The 16,747-nt window shown below is 42.7% G+C and overlaps 2 protein-coding genes across 2 annotated transcripts in view; both read right to left on the bottom strand.

The window, feature by feature from the left end:
* Positions 1–16,747, bottom strand: part of LOC140318196 (NEDD4 family-interacting protein 1-like) — a 111,179-nt gene that overhangs the window by 25,934 nt on the left and 68,498 nt on the right. The gene's annotated exons all lie outside the window — the stretch shown is intronic.
* sh3rf2 (SH3 domain containing ring finger 2) lies at positions 1,086–16,560 on the bottom strand. Its single transcript, XM_072395892.1, has 11 exons — positions 16,245–16,560; positions 15,532–15,961; positions 13,381–13,671; positions 11,385–11,480; positions 9,970–10,347; positions 3,536–3,657; positions 3,194–3,364; positions 2,719–2,990; positions 2,328–2,632; positions 1,936–2,240; positions 1,086–1,499 (listed from the first exon to the last, which is right to left on the bottom strand). Exons 1-11 carry the CDS (start codon positions 16,499–16,501, stop codon positions 1,319–1,321), a joined length of 2,808 nt encoding a protein of 935 aa, XP_072251993.1. The 5' UTR covers positions 16,502–16,560; the 3' UTR covers positions 1,086–1,318.

Raw genomic sequence — 16,747 nt, 5'->3', positions numbered from 1 at the left:
CATTAAAACGCCTAATCCATATGGATTAAGAATGACACTGGTGTTTTTACGAGAAGGCCTGGCTCGCAGTCTCCGCTCTAATTCATCCCAAAGGTGTTATATCGGATTGAGATCAGGACTCTGTGCAGGCCAGTCAAGTTCTTCCATACCAAACTCGCTCGTCCATGTATTCATGGACCTTGATTTGTACACTGGTGCTTAGTCATGTTGGAACAAGAAGGGGCCACCCCCAAACTGTTTCCACAAAGTTGGGAGCATGAAATTGTCCAAAATCTCCCGGTACGTGGATGCATTTAGAGTTCCTTTCACTGGAACTAAGCGGCCAAACCCAGTTCCTGAAAAACAATCCCACGTCATCTCCCCTCCACCAAAATTTACACTTGGCACAATGCAGTCAGACAAGCACCGTTCTCATGGCAACCGCCAAACCCAAATTTGTCCATCAGATTACCGGATGAAGAAGCGTGATTCGTTACTCCAGAGAACGCGTCTCCACTGGTCTAGAGTCCAGTGGCGGCGCGCTTTACACCACTGCATCCGACGCTTTGCATTGTACTTGGTGATGTATGGCTTGGATGCTGCTGCTCGGCCATGGAAACCCATTCCATGATGCTCTCTACGCACTGTTCTTGAGCTAATCTGAAGGCCACATGAAGTTTGGAGGTCTGTAGGGATTGACTCTGCAGAAAATTGGCGACCTCTGCGCAATATGCACCTCAGTTGCTGTCGTTTCCAATTGCTTCCACTTTGACTGTGGAATATTTAGTAGCAAGGAAATTTCACGACTGGACTTGTTGCACAGGTGGCATATATCACACTACCACAGATTATAAATAGAGGCTTACATGTTAAATTATTCTTGTATAGTTTACACCTGAAGGAAGACACCAAACTACCAATAATCTGTAGGTATATTTTAATACATAGGCGGTACAGATATAATACCTTGTGTTTTATCTAAATAGACTCAAATATATATATATATATATACACATACATATAGATAGATTTTTTTTCTGTGGGTTCTGACAAAGGCACTAACCATTGCATGTTACATGGGTATGAAACAAGGAACAGTCATGAAGTGGGTTTTAGTGCAAAAATATGATAATAGTACTTGCCACAAACATGCGCACACACTGAAGGACACAAAATAAATCTCTAGTAATCACACTCTCAACAGCTTTCATTAGATTGTCACCTGCCAGAATAAAACTTTTTTATCTCAACACGCACTTTTCACTTGGTCACTCAAGTAATTTGGCAGTTTGAACATATAGAATATAGAAATATACACAACTACGGTAGAAATACACAGTCAGCTGAGCCTCTCGAGGTCTTGAAGAACACTGCTGTGGTATAAGCCTGTCCGCCCACTGCTCTCTTGAGTGACAAGAACCCGCCCGTCAGGTCGAGGTCTGTGGACGAGGACCAGTTCTCCTTGAAGCAGGCTGAGCTCCGAGTCTGTTTGGGCCAAATGCGTTGTAATCACTCTGTGTCTGAAAAAACAAAACAAAGGAAAAGATGCCAATTTAGTTTTTTCATGTCTAATAGTCAATCACTCAGCATAGTTACACGCACAGTTAAGTCAGTTCAGAAACCTGGACCACCATCCTTGTCCTGGTATACATGCATGGGAACGGAATGGAGTTATTTACTAAAGTATTTCCAGCACCATGGCAGTATGGAATGTATGAATATACACTTGTACTTTACAGTTTTTACAAAAATATGTAAACATGGAGCTTGTGTAAAGCGCCATGGTCCATATGCGTTGACTTGAGCACATGGACAATAGAGTGATTTGATCCCTATATGGATTGTCTATGTGTGTTAGTCTGGTTTTGAGAAGCTTGGTGTTGTATGATTTCAGACATGATTTACAAACATGCGTGCTACTCGCTATATATGCCAGGGCAAACACACCCATTATACCTGCTCGGGCTGAACTGAGCTGACGCGGCTGATTGCGATGGCTGTGAGGATCTTGGTTTCTGTGGGTAAGAATTTAGATCTGAGATGGCTGTTTCAAGGCCTTTCCTGAAGATAGGACCCTTTCCTTCGCTGAGAATGATCCCTGGCCCATCTCTCCCTAGGGTGAGCGAAGGGGCCCACACTTCCAAAGGAGGGGGCCCAGGCTGGTAGTTGGGGGTAACCTGAGTTCCTGATGACCAAGAGGAGGTCCGATATCTTGGAGGCGGGGAATCTTCATCCGTGAGGAACCGCACTGACTTTGGAGGCTACGGAAGTGCAACATTTACACTGAATCAGTTTAGGAACACTGAATAGTAAAAATAACTCCAAAACAAAACCAAGCCTAAAATTACCTTGTCTGTATTGCTCTTGTATGGGTCAGGTCTGACCAGAATTGACTGAGGTGCACTTGCTGGCTGTCTGTGGTGCTGAAATGTTGCTTCATAATGGGCGATGAAGTCCTTGTCCTTCAGGGCTGCAGCAGCAGAGGGCGCTGCTGGCTCAGTCATCCAGCCCAGTGGTTTGCTTGAACTGGATAGAATGTTGCTGTTTTTCTTCCTCTGCAGGGCAGGTGAGTAGCCTGATGCCTGAACTTGTGCAAAGTGTTGCGAGTTGGACGGCATATTGAAGGTGGGCATATGTGAGGAACGGTTTGATCCTAAAAAATATGCAAATATTAAGAGGCATTCTGACAAAATCCCTTAACTGAATGAAGCAAAGAGGAGACAGATGTTTCAAACTCACCTCTGTGTGGGTTAAAAATACGCCTCACAGTGTCCCAACCTTGAGAACTCCCATAGAAGGATGGCTTCGCAGAGCTGGTTGACATTGCATGCTGTGCTCCATTTGGCACAGACGGGACCTGTCCTGTTGAGTATGTCGTTCCATCACCGTTCACCCTATCAAGTGCAAGGACCACAGCAGGATTCTTTGGAGCCGTGGGTTTCTTTCCAGTGACCGTGTTGTACTGTGAGGACAAATTAGCTGCTTTGGTCTCCAGGAGTCTGGCTGAGGTTCTGTAGAGCAAATAGTTGTATAGGTGTGAACATACACTTTCGATATGTCATGCTCTATAGAAAGAAAATTTGAAAAGTTTTTCATTTATGCATGTTTGAAATGTGTGCATGATAGCTTTTCATCCAATCCACATTAAATGACTGTCTGAGTCCAAATGTCTTTTAACTCCCACTTTCTGCACTCAGAGATCACGGCCTCTCACCTGAGCACAGGTGTGATATAGTTGCCAGGAAGAATTCCCACTTTGCCCGTTCTGAGCGACAGCCCACGCAGCCAGCCCTCTTTGAACTTTCCATACACTCCCACCATCTCTCCTTTCCTTAGTTCCAACTCCTCCGGACGTCGAGGTTTGTAGGAGTACAGAACGGCACAACTGAGGAGTGAAACAGCAGGTTTAACTTTGTTATAACAACACTTTTTAGGCTACATCTCTTGACTGTGCTGCATTTTTAAAGGGTATCCAAGTTACTTATTTATTTCATATTGCTCACATTCAATTGTACGTTGTCATACCATTAATATAATGTCTAAAACTGTGACTCACACGCTGATGGAGAGCTGCTGCGTGGAGGAGTTCTTGCTGTCAGCTGAGGCAGAGGGCATCTGGGGGTTCACCAGAGCCATAGAGATGGTGGGCGGGGTCTCGCTGGTCATCTTCTTCTCACTCTAAAATGCAGCGTATTATCATTCAAAAACTATCATGTGGAATGCTAAGCATGATGCGTGACGCATTTATAAAAGCAATAATGTACAGCTGCGTTGGCTTTCTGTGGAAGGTTCTCATTAGTTTTTATGGCCATAAAAGGCCATGGTGAGACTTTGATAGGAAGGTGGGTCCAGATGATGTCATTAGATGTTCCACACGGAGTTTAATGTTAATCCATGTATCTGCTTAGTCTAGATCAAAGTGAAAGAATTCTGCCCTAAAGGATAAATCTTACTTTGGTTATCAGAAAACCAGGTCTCAGTAGTTCTTTGCTAAAATTGTACTTTGTCATGGAAATGTTCTTTTCTCTCGGTGTGAAGGCTACACTCGACGCAAACAGTTTTTCTGTTGGTCATGTGGCGGCATTTTGGTTTGGGGCACATGTTTCCAGTGCCTGTATTGCACTGTGTAAAGGCTTTATTCAGATTCAGATTCAGACAACTCAATTGCGTCGGAAACACAAATGAATCAGGTCAGTGGACAGCTTACAAGATAAGTAAAAATCGACAGCAATGAAAGTAGATCATAAATGCTCATTGTTAAATATGTTATCATGTAAGATGCCATCATTTAATTTCAATTGGCTACCATCTCAGTTTAATAACACAAGAGCAGAGGGAATATTGGATTTGAGGTATTGATTGGTTCTCCTCAGGGGTACATAATAATGTCGGCCGGAAGGTGTCACAGATATAGATTCCACAGATATATCTAACCTGGTTTCAGACTTTGTCATTAAACTGTCTCTCCTTGTCCATGGCTATCCCTCACATGTGCTGGCATTAGGATAAATCCGACCGCACCTGCTGCCAGTCTAAATTAATTTTAAGTGTATATAAATGGAATTTTTTTAAGTTGCTTAAGCAAGATTTTTAATGCTTGGCATCATTTAAAAACCGGGCTTTGCTGGACATGATAATTACTCTGATTTAAGCGATGACGCCCCTGCAGTCGTCTCGAAACATGGCTGCAAGTACGATGTTCATATGTTTGAGATTGAAGTGATTTAATGGCTGGTATGAAAAAGAAAATACAGAAATAAAAAGCATTTTTGGAGAAAATGTGTATAATTGCAGGACAAACATTTGATGACATTAGGCTTCTCATTTTCTCAGACAACTAAAACAAAATCTTCTCTTATTAGGTGTTTTAATGATGGCTGTGCAGTCTGCACAGTCCAAATCCCATTTGTATGAGCCTGCTGTGAACTGTGATTGTTCACAGCAGAGGATAGCTATCATTACATAATTCCCATCTCATCAAACCATTAATTTACTAAAACCTTTTCTCTTTCAGGGAAGCATCAAGAGACCTTACATTTCGCTGTTTCTTTCATTTGTCACCTGTCTGTGTAGTAACTATGACTTACTGGCTCATTCTTTGAAATGCTGAAATGTCTTATTTTCAGCTCGCTGATGCAACGATGATGTACACATTACATGTGGGGAAACAGAATAAAATATAGATAAGCACAGAATTCATCAGTATCTTATCTTCGCGATCAAAGGTTCTCTATGTGAATCTGAGAGCTGAGAGACTTTGAAAGGCTTGAAAGCAGCAGAATGTGAGTCAGCCCCGAAACTGTCAGGGAGTGACACATAGGTGAATCTTCCAACCGGTGATTATACATTTTAGAGCTTAATACCTCTAATTGCCTTACTTGGGAGGGGCCGAATAAGATTTTGGTGCATTGCTTTTATTTTCTTCTCGGTTCAAACAGGCCCCTCACATATCCTTATTTCTATCCCTTATCATAAAGAGATGCAGGAATAACTTTCTACTGCCCATTACTTTGTCATGCCAATCATAGACATGTGCTGCTATTCCTAGCACCACCACTGAATGACTACTTCAAGCATTAACGCTGGCCTGTGGGCATGGGGGTTTCCTATATGCAGAATGTTCCTGTATCCTTAAGCTCTCCCGCTGTTACACAACACTGTTGTTCAAAAGCACAAAGATAGCAATAACTACGATGTTGCCAGGAATATCACTGTGGCCTCACTTGTCTGCACGGTGAAGATTCATGAAGAAAGCTATGTCCTGCAGACAGATCAGTAATCCATTATGTAGGAGAGAAGGGGGCGGATGAGCCTCACTGCCATGTTTTTGTCCACATCTGTTATGGCTTACACATTCGTTTTTCTTTTAAAAAATTTTTTTTCAAATCAGCCATGACCTGAATGATAAGAGCTCCCTGCCCCATCTGATGTTTACAAAATCCCTTTAAGTTTACAGATAAGGGAGAGAAAAAGGGGTAGGCTTTAAAAAAAATGTTTACATCCAATCAATCATCTTTCATCAGCAAATTTCTTCTATCTCAGGGAAAATGTATTATTTTTTTTTTGACATGTTCAATTATTTAGTTCTTTTCAAAACTCAACTTTAGTCACACGATGGCCAGGTGCTTTGACTCAGCAGCGGCCAGCAGGAAGTAACTCTGCTATAAGTCGGGGAGAAAGTACATAGTCATTTGAATGGCATGGTCCTGCAGCCACACATAAACACAAGCATAAACAAACCAATAAACCGAATGTTAACATCAAGGTTTTGGCATCCTGCTGCCACAGAAAGCAGCCAACCAGCAGCATCTCACTTACATTATCAAAGACAGATTTTCATTGAGAAACCCACAGTCTTCAAAACTAAGTATGTTCTTAGGGTATTAAAACAAAATCAGATTAATAAGTCTTGATTATATATATGTAAAAGATTGAAAAAAAAAGACTCAATATGTTTAAATTCTATTTCACAATGAAAAGGTCATGAATATTCCTTTTCAACTGTTGTTGTTTGGAAATGTCGCTGATTCAGAGCCTGTTCTTTCTTCACATCAACAATTTTTTCTAACTCCTGACCACCATGAACAGAGTGAAGATGGCAGACAAAATGGATGGTTGGATTTTTTTTCTCAGTCTTTTCATAACAGCGCAAACCTAATTGCATATATTGGCTGTTTGGTCTAATTGAGAAAAAAAAAAACCTTTAAAAATCAGCTGTTAAATCAGCCCAATTTTTATAACTCATCTTGTCGCGGGAGAAGAGTCCCTTGATACATTTTTACTTTTTTAAATGCTACAAACTCAGTGATTGTGCAAAACTCTGAAGCACTAGCAGGATGAATATGTTTAAACGATTCACCACTGATGTTAAATCCCTTCACAGCTACAGGTCTTTTTAATTACCTGGCTAATAAGACGTCAGCTCAGGCTGAAGTCGAGTGTTGCTGTGCTTGAGATTTCAAAGCGTTTCTCATCTCTGCTAACTGCGACTGTTAGGCCTGTTTAAGAAGAGCCGGACCTGCGCAGAGTAACGTGTGTGTGACATTTTGACTTCTGTCCAGCTTGATCTTGACTCACAATGACATCAAGCCGACATCATCAACAATAAGCTCACAAGATCACAGCGACTGCAGTTTTCTGCATTGTATTACCTCAGGGCGTGATGGGAAAATGCGCGGCTGCCCCACGAGATAAGTGCTCGTTGGTTAAAACGAGAGTCTTCGCTTTCTGTATATTCATTAGGATGCACTTTTTATTGGAAGCATTCTTTCTTATGGGTCAAAATCAGTATGATGACATCCTGTAAATCATCAGATACGACACCAGTAAGGAGCAAATTTCAGAGAGTCAAAGACTGCTTGGAAGTGTAATCATATCAACTTAAAGTGATGAAGCATAGACGTGGGGATTTCAGAGGAAAAGTGTTTCCTTCGCCATCAATTAGCGACATACAAGAACTCGTCAGGACATGAATAAAGTGGGTCATTTAGCATTTCTCTGTTCTTAGTACAAAGAAAATGAATGATAATGGAAGAACAGAGTGAAGTACAGCACAGTACAACCACAGTGATCCCAGCTGTATTTTCATTTCATTGTAGTTTTGTTTTATCTTCATCAAATTGCTCTGACAGTGATCAGAAAGATACTGTTGACCAATGCTGTTGTTGTTTTAGTTGTGGTGTGGGCTCCACGATCCTCTAGAATTACAACGATATCAACATTCATCTTTTAATTTCACATTGTTATTCAGTTTTCTAGATGTGGGCGACCCTTATCACCTTATGTGGCTGCGGTGTCCTCTCTCCGTGCATCCAGGATGACAGTATTTGGTCTATTAACGCCTACTCTTAGTTTTCGTACCTCGTTTGAGAATGGCTTTGAGATGAATAGAAATTTCAAATACTTTTTTTTTTTTCCTGAAATAAACCATCTAATGTCAAGAGTGTGAAAACTTTCATTCAGATCAACTATTGTGCTGCAATGGTCTCTTTGTTGCCTCTGTTTAACAACCTTTTGACCCCTTCCTATGAAACGCCTCCTGGTGAGTCTTTTAAACTGGCTCTACATCAGTATATGTGTTCAGCTTCAGGTTCTTATATACAGTGTCAGAGCACAAGACACACAATGATGTAACTCAATTCTAAATCTGTTACAATGCTACATCCTCTGATCAGAGTTTAACTACATGCTGTTAAATGTGGTCAGTTCTCAGGCTCAGTCGTTCCTGATAAGTAAACAAAAGCGTCAGATATTCTTCTGTATCACTGAAGTCTGATTGGGGGTTGACTTGTTTTAGCTTGTGGCACATTTCTATCCTAAATTTTACTCTTACATAACTATGCCAATATTCATACTAATACGCATTATTTCATCCACAGTGGGAGGGAAACTGCAGCTCTCTGTAACAGCAAGCAAAGCCAGAGGTGAGAGCTGATGGGACGCAATGCTAAGAATAGCACACATGCTGGCCTGGTCACCGGGGAGGTTCGGCCTCAAGTAGAGGGACGTGGCCCCCTGCTCCTTTAAAAAGGGAAGTGCGTGGCTCTCCAGCCATTCCCGGCACACTGATATGAAAGTGTTACCTGCTTAGTGAAGAGGAAGGAGTTTGAAGGCTGGGGATGGCGGAGTCTGTTATGCAACCAACTTCACAAGTGACTCATCATCATAAGCATAAGAGAGATAAGCAGACACACTGAGGGACTCTCAAAGCCTCCCACTCTCTACATCTATCTCTCATTTGTCCTCCTCCTTCTTTGTCCCTCATGTTTTGCCTTTTTTCTGCTTACAACTTTAGTATTGTGTTTCTCTTACCAGCTTAATGCCATTTCTCATCAGTATTTCCTTGCACATTTCTTCCTCTTCCCGCCTAATCTCTCCCATTTCCTCCTTTCTTATCTAAACTCCTAGATCCCCTCCACCTCCCTTCCTCTCCTGATTTTCGCCAACAGGTTTTGAATTTTCATGCTCCTACGTGTGTAACTCGAGGGTTGTTTACGCAGGAGGCAGAGCAGTGGGTTACATTATAAAACTTTCCAAAGGGAATGGCTGGCTAAGACTCGATGCCATGCTTACAGTATTCTCCTTCATTGTTTTTCCAGAGAATGAATGGCAACTTCAATTTACATTAAATATTAATTTGAAATATATATCCACCAAACCTCTCGGCTGGTTATGAGAGCAAAATGAATCACAAGATCAACAAAAATCAAGCGCTGTAGCTTCACAATGCCCTTGCTGGATTTAGGAGGATGAAAACAGTCCCTCGTTTCAACATTTATTACAAAACACGCAGCACATATAGTGTTGGTCACATAAAAAGAGTTAAATAGCAATTATCCTAAAATGTTGAGGCCGAAAAGCTCCTCGTTAGAATCAGAGGTTTTGTTGAAATAACCTCATGGTTGACTTGTAACATTAAGGTAAGTAATGAATTTAGATAGCAGCAAAGTTGAGCACAGTTTTCAAGTTGATATTAGGACTAAAAAGGCCTAGAAGTGTCTAACACAATCCCATCAAATGTTTAAGTTAAATGAGCTTTCCTCCTCGCTCTCCTCATACTCACAGCTTCCTGGACTGTAAATCATCTCAGAGAGGAGACCTTGGCTTCTATCCCAAGTTTCATGATTAAAGATTGTTATGTTCCACTCACCTCCAGTCCTCACATTTTTCTTATCTAACTCTTTTCCACATCTGTGTTCTCTTCATAAGAGCCCCTTAATCACACTGCTGCCAACAAAAGCATGACTCCCCTTTCTTACTCATTCCTTCGGCATTGTGTCATGGTTCCCGTTCTCCAGTCTTGAGGTCAACTTGATTTCTTAGTGGTTCAAATAAACACTTCTATTATCTCGCTGAAAACCAGCGTGCCTTGTGCCGCCCACAAATGATCTGCTAAAGAATTTCATTGCCATGAGAATGAAGCCAAACATGGTTTAACTCAAAGGTGATGAGAAGAGAACAGCATGCATGCATAAGAAGAGGGTGACTCACCTGTAACAGGTGTCTGTTAGCGTCAGAGTGCTGGCTAAGCCGCCGAGAATTCACTTTGGAAGGATGAGAGTGGCCGTGCGTTGCAGAGGGTACTGAGAAACGCTGCGACTGACCCTGCCGGTTGAAGGTGCTGACGTCGGTGAATGTCTGATAAAAGTTGCTGCTGCCGACTGAGGGCTGTTTCCGCTGGTTGGACAGAGGCAAAGCATTGATGATGGGTGTCTTTGCTGGGACTTGAGGGACTCCGTAATGGGCAGTCCTGTTGGATGCGTCAGTGGCCCTGTCTGGGCCCCTACTCCCAGCTTGATGGTGAGATTCCGCTGAGTCACCCACCTTACGACTCTTTCCCTTTAGCAGTTTGGCAGCGGTGGAGATTGGCTGAAACAGATAAATAAAAAAAAGAAGAAGCAACTGTAAAAATCAGGAATAATCCAAACACAGGACGCACAATCCCGAGTCAAGAAAATCCTCTTCAACTCGCTCCTACCTGCTACCGGCGCCTGTCAACCTCTGCTGCCGAAACACACCCACATATCACTACTCGGCAACAACCTGTTGGACAGGCAGGCTCAGAGGCAGGCAGTTTAAGCAAATAAGCCAGGAAGGTTTGACTGGAGCTGGGAAAGGAGTTGCACAGACCGGCAGGCAGACAGACAGGCATGGCAGGGTTAATGCTTTCACTCTGCAAAGTGATGTGCTGTTATGCCACCCAAGCAGAGAAAGCATTACTGTCTCTTCACGCCTGGCTGCACGACACAAGGAGAGACAGGCTCAGAGAGGAGAGAAGGAAAGTGGAAGGACAGAGAAAACACTGCAGAGGTAGAGACAGATAAAGAGCATCACCGAGGCGAGGCGTTAGATAAAGACATGGGGGGAAAAAAAGCAGGTGCAAGAGGAGGAGAAGGCTAATGAGTAGAGAGGATTCAAGGTATTAATAGAAAAAGCTGTATCAAACTGATGGCAAGTTAGAAAGGGAAACAAGAAGTGAGCACGGCACCACAATGACCTCAGCGTAAGAACAAATGCAATTCTACCCAGCATGCCTGAAGTTAATTCCTTGAGGCAGAAAGTGGAGAGGAAAGCGAATGACAGCCAACTAGCTAAGCAAGCTTTGAAAACCTGAGTAAGCCACATAGTCACACACTAATGAGCAGCTGCAGACACAGCAGAGCTTCGCAGAGGAGCTTTCTGCCTCAGCGCTTTGCAGCACAGGGGCGACTTTTACTGATGAATCAAAAATTTGAATGAAAGTAAATTTAATGTTCAGGCGGTGACCTGGAATCAATGACATCCAGTCACTACATCTCTGGTTCGATTGGCTACACTATTAGACCAAAGTGCTACAACGGAGAGGGCCAAAGTGCATAAGTCATAATCCAACAACGTTGAGAGGAAGAAATAAGTGAAGAACTCACCTCTATTAAGTGTTGAGGACAAATTCCAACTTTTTCGCCGAGCCTGGCTTCAATCCAGCTCTCATTCACTCGTCTGATGACGGTCAGAATGTCTCCCTGCAAACCAGAAAAAAAGTCACAAATACTCAGAGAGCACCGACAAAAATGGACATCAGATGCTTATAAGAGAGCGAGCTTGCCCTGGAGTCTGAGCACTCAGCGCTCAGAAACTCTCTGAGCCCCGCGTTTCTGCTGAAGCATGTGACATCAGCTCCCTTTGTGTCTACGGGCCCCGTGCTTTCTGCGGCCAGCCTCTAAGAACCATTTGACCACCTGCATTAAAAAGAAAGGCGAGCTCAAGTGCGCTTTAATGGAGAGCACACGAGAACTGAGGCCCTTATATAACAACCTCGGAGATCCTTCAGGGTAAGTAAAAAAATCACTGCAGCAGAGGTCTGAGACCTCAGCTCCACAAGTCTCAGTTATCACTCTCTGAAAACAAAAAGCAACGACCACTTTGCATCAGCTTTATTGGGAATTTCCTGTGCTATACATCACCACAAACTACTGCAAATTCCTGTCTGAAAAAGCCAAAGGAGAGTGATGGTGGATAGTGGGTTAAGCATCCATTAAAGTGTGTCATTTCACTATTATGGACACAGAGAAGCTATGTTGATCTCACAAAGACTGTGGCTATTTGAAACAACACAGGAGTCAGTTAACTATCTTTATATAACATCCTTATCTCCTTTTTTAAATAAGCAATTTAGCAGATACACAAACTATTATTTAGAATTAAAGTCCGATCTAAGCTCCGTGTAAAGTGCAATATGAGAATTAACGCACCTCTGCTAAAATTACAGTTGATGTGTATGAATGTGAATTGGACCCCAAAAGACTAAATACTTAGAATGAAAAGAGAAACTGTTTTAGAATTATTTTAGAGTTCCAAAAGCTAAAAAGCAACTGTGCGACTGTTTGGATCTCCCAGGGGATTTGACCTTTTAGACAATGTTTGTGAAAGACTCAGACCTTAATCAACACAGCTTCTTGGAGTCATCACTAGGAAAGGTCAAGAAAAACTCCTCAAAGGTAGTCCCAGCAGTCAGCAGCTCTGAGCTTCTCTAAGCTGCTGCCAAGCACTCCAAAGGTTCCTGAGAGCTACATGTCCATTTCCTCAGCTTGTAATGTAATCAAAGTACAGCAGTTAGAGGGAATATACTATGGAGTGATGACGTCTAAGTTGTTGGCGACAGGGGCAAGATTTACATGCACACCTCTCTCTGAATAAGACACATTTTCTTATTACTGTAATCCAAATAAAGTCGTATTCAGAGTGAGCAATAATTGAGTTAAGCTGCTGTGTGGAGTGTGCCATTATTACTCGTATTATGTAGACATGTGTACACCTTAACTGACACAAGTATTCGCAGCATTTGGCGACACACTCAGCTGCTTGAATGCCTTTCATCTCCACATGTGCCAGGTCCTTTAACCGTAAGGTTTTCATGGTTCGAGCTGCTTGTTTCTGCCACAAGAGCTCGTAACACCAGCTCCGGTAGAGAAGGGTGCCCAAAGAATCCCATATATTGGGTGAAAAACCAAAATCCCACACAGAAAGTGAAAGACTGGACATAAAAAGTGTTACATGCAAAAGAGATGTTGCTAAGTTTTGACCATGTCGGGTGCACAAGCTTTGGCTTCGGCAAAATGAAAAAGTCATTTTTTCACCTTTAACACCTGTAGGTGAGTTTCTGCTCCTAATTTGGACCGGGGGTGACCAAAGTGTTGCATATTAGTGTGTAAAAATGAATTCAAATCTGACTTAACAGCTTTGGTAGCTTGGGTTAGGGTTAGTGTGCGAGTATTAATTAAAATGCAATTGCTCATTTGTATGGCGGCAGTGGTGGTGTTTGATCTAGCCTAGTAAACACAGTAAAGACTAAATGTACACACACTGAGGCCAGTGAAAACAAGCTGTTCCTATAGTGTGAAGTTGGCACTTTGAGCGGCAGACCTTGAGGAAGCTGAGGCAATATTTACTGTCTTCCGCATTCATCCCTTCTGGGTTGAAGTCATACAGCGCCCTGCAGCGGGGCTGCGGCTGGAGCTGCTCGAGGGGCTGCAGCTGAGGCGTCTGGCTCGCTGCCTGCAGCCCACTGGCAGATGCTCTGTTACTGTCACCGGTGTCTTCGTGGAGCCAGTCGTCATCCACTTTGGGGCTCAGACTCATACTATTAGCAGGTGTGAAAACCGGTTCCCCAGACATATCCCTTCGTTGGCTGTACATTGAGGCTCTGAGAGCCGCCTGAGGAGCAGACGAGAGTCAAATATCAGTTATATAATGTAAAATTGACATTTAACATGAAGCTTCGGTTTCTGAAGCTGGTGAAACGATGCATGTTCTATCAATACAAATTCCAAATATCTGTGACAAACTGCATGCACTTTGTTGGATGACATTGCATAACAAGAGGAAACATCTATAAAAAGCCCAGGACCAGATACATGTGATGGACATGGATAAGTGATAGTCAGAATGCTACAAATGGGAAATATAATTTGACTCAGTCTTTCCCACACTCAGTTCACATTTAATCAGGCTCATCCATGTAAATTGTTTTACATTCTTTGCAGCATATACAAACTGACCCTCGTGGATCTTGCTGAGCTTTTTTTTTTTAACTCTGAATGAACTCAAGGCGCAGATTTGGATTAAACTCTTGACCTCTTACAAACATTTTTTTTATTGTACACAGCACTTTGGAGAAGGGAGGTCCGCGTTTGACCTCGCAGGCTGAAACATCAGCGCTGTAATTCCTCTGTGTCACAATGCATAATCTTTATGGAGGCCTCACATTCCTCTGGGCGCGATCGCTTAAAATTAAGTGACAATGCAAGGCATGTTTTACTTTCTTAAATACACAATCCTCTCTACTTTGTCATGTCCTTTGGTATTGTATGACAAGATTTCTCTCTTTATATATGTCATTAGACAAGATGGGCAGCAGCTCAGGTCAGCGTCAATACATGCACATATCGTACAAAAAATAATATAAATGTGTAAATATTATATGAAGGGAACTCTGAAACATCTGAATAATAAACATCAACAGCTCATCATGGTTAAAGATAACAGTCGCTGCAGTCCAATCAGAAGAAGAATGCTGACTAATAAGATTTACAACCAGATATATTTATGTTTAAAATTAGCTTGAATTAATTTAGTGAGACCAGCTCCTTCAGAATCAGGCGTTTTTACTGAGTCCGAGCACAGAGAGCCCACCCCCCCCCCAAACTCAGTACAGCCACTGGGGATGGATAAAAGGAATAACTGTGAAAAGCTCCCTTTACCTTAAATTCCAGGTATTAACTGTTTTAAAAGAGTTCTCAGTGAGATCTTATGTCTGAGGGCAGGGCTCAGGAGGATTGGGGCTTTGCTAAGTTCCTTATCACGAGTGCAGCTCTGACTTAACATTTACTTGTAGAACAATGACACCATCTGAGGGGATCTCATCGCATTAAGCCGACAGGAGCACTGACTTACAGTTGATAATTCAGATCAAACCTCCAGCACAAGCCACATAATTATTCACACTGGGTATCAGGTGAATAGTTCTAAAACCATCGTACAACAGTTAGTAGTTCTAGCCTGTCACGCTATAAAAGGTGCGAAAGAGATACATTAATACTTTGTCAGCCAGTAAATAAACACTGTGGTTGGGTAGAAGGGCAGGAAACACCATAATATTGCTCCTCGTTTGTAATGACATAGCTCTTCCTGTAACAAATGTGGTTGGAACAAGACCCTGTGGGATATGTTACAAGCTTTATTACTGATCAATTTAGCTCATTAGGTCTGTAAACATTCCTTGTTGAAAACACTAATTAAGAAAATCTACATCTATATATCTTTATCCTGGTACTCTGCCAACTCGTGTTTTGCATCCCAAACAGTTGACAACTTGAAAAGTGATATTTTCCCAGGGAGCCACACCTTTACGATGCAGAGTGAAAGGTTTACGACTTTGAACGTTTGATGAACTCAATGCTTCAATTTTGAAGAGATCAAGTGACTTTAAAAGATAGAAGAACAAACAAACAAACAATTGATAACTAAACTTGGATTCCCAGAAAAGCAGAGAACAGGGCCGGTCCATGCACTGACCTCACTGTGCCCTTGTTTCTCTCTGTGATGGCTCCCTTGCTGCTGGTCTCCCTCGACTCTGACGCTGCCCCTGGCCAAGGGCACTGAATAGCGGGCTCTCTGGGCTGTCCTGTTTTGCCCCTCGAGGCCATTGAGCCCCCCCAGAAGCCGCACAAGCAGGTGGTTTTCAGGAAGCTCCTCCACTGTCCTAGCTGGGATAGGAGCACCGCACTCCGGGCAGAGCAGCTGGGAATGGGTTGCCTCCTGCCTCTGCAGGCAGGATATACAGAAAGTGTGCTGGCAGGGCAGGACCTTAGAAGAGGCGTCCAGCTGCTCCGAACACAGGGGACATTCCAGCAAGGCCATCAGTGCCAGCTCCTCCATTTTAAAAGGGCCACCGGTCTTTGAGAGGAGGACTTCTGGTACATCTGAAGTACTGTAATCCACCATGCTGAGAGAAAAAGCAGTGACGGCACTTATTACAATGGAAGAATTACGTTACTACATTGTTAACAAATTCCTTTGTCCAAAACAGACTTCAGTGTTCGACAATAAAACTTGAAAGAGTTGAAATTGAGAAGCTGGAATTACTGTAAGAAAACTTTGCAGTAACTTTGGGCTGCTCGCGCACAGGTGTCCTGGCTGCACACCTGGCTGCACAGGTAATACAGCAACAGGATAATCAGCAGATATTTGTTCGAAAAACAAAGTCAGGCGATTCTATCATTACTTACATGTTTGCCTGCTGCGCCTGAGTGGTTTCCCAGAAAGTCCCGATTTTAGGAAATGCGTAAGTGCTTCGTCTCGGTCTCCATGACGAAGTGCGTGACCCGAGAACGCGGCAGTTGGAGCTCGAGAAGCGAGCGAGCCTTACATTAGCGCGACCAACATCAGTCGTGCCAAAATTTACGAAGACGCAAAAACCCACTTGTTGAGTTAGTGTTTGATACAGACTGACAGAAAGGTGTTGGCTACAGACACACTCATTCATCAGGAACAGTATCGGATTTCAGAGTCATGACGAACTCAAGTTTAACCCTTAACAGCTCCCCGGGCGGGTTGCAACATCTTTACGGCAATAAAAAGTGAAAAAAAAGGACAACGTTTCCGTCATTCCTTAGGAATGTCGTTGGTGTGCCTTGATGAAAAAAGTGTCAGATGTTTTATTATTTGCATTTAATATTATCTGAAAATGTAACTCCTCTGTACAGTATGGTAATATATTTAATTGTAATTA

The sequence above is a fragment of the Leuresthes tenuis genome, unplaced genomic scaffold (assembly GCF_036924035.1).
Source record: "Leuresthes tenuis unplaced genomic scaffold, fLeuTen1.0.hap1 SCAF_11, whole genome shotgun sequence".
NCBI lineage: Eukaryota > Metazoa > Chordata > Actinopteri > Atheriniformes > Atherinopsidae > Leuresthes > Leuresthes tenuis.
Note: the sequence above shows the minus strand (reverse complement) of the source record. Positions and strands in the feature narration are given on the sequence as shown.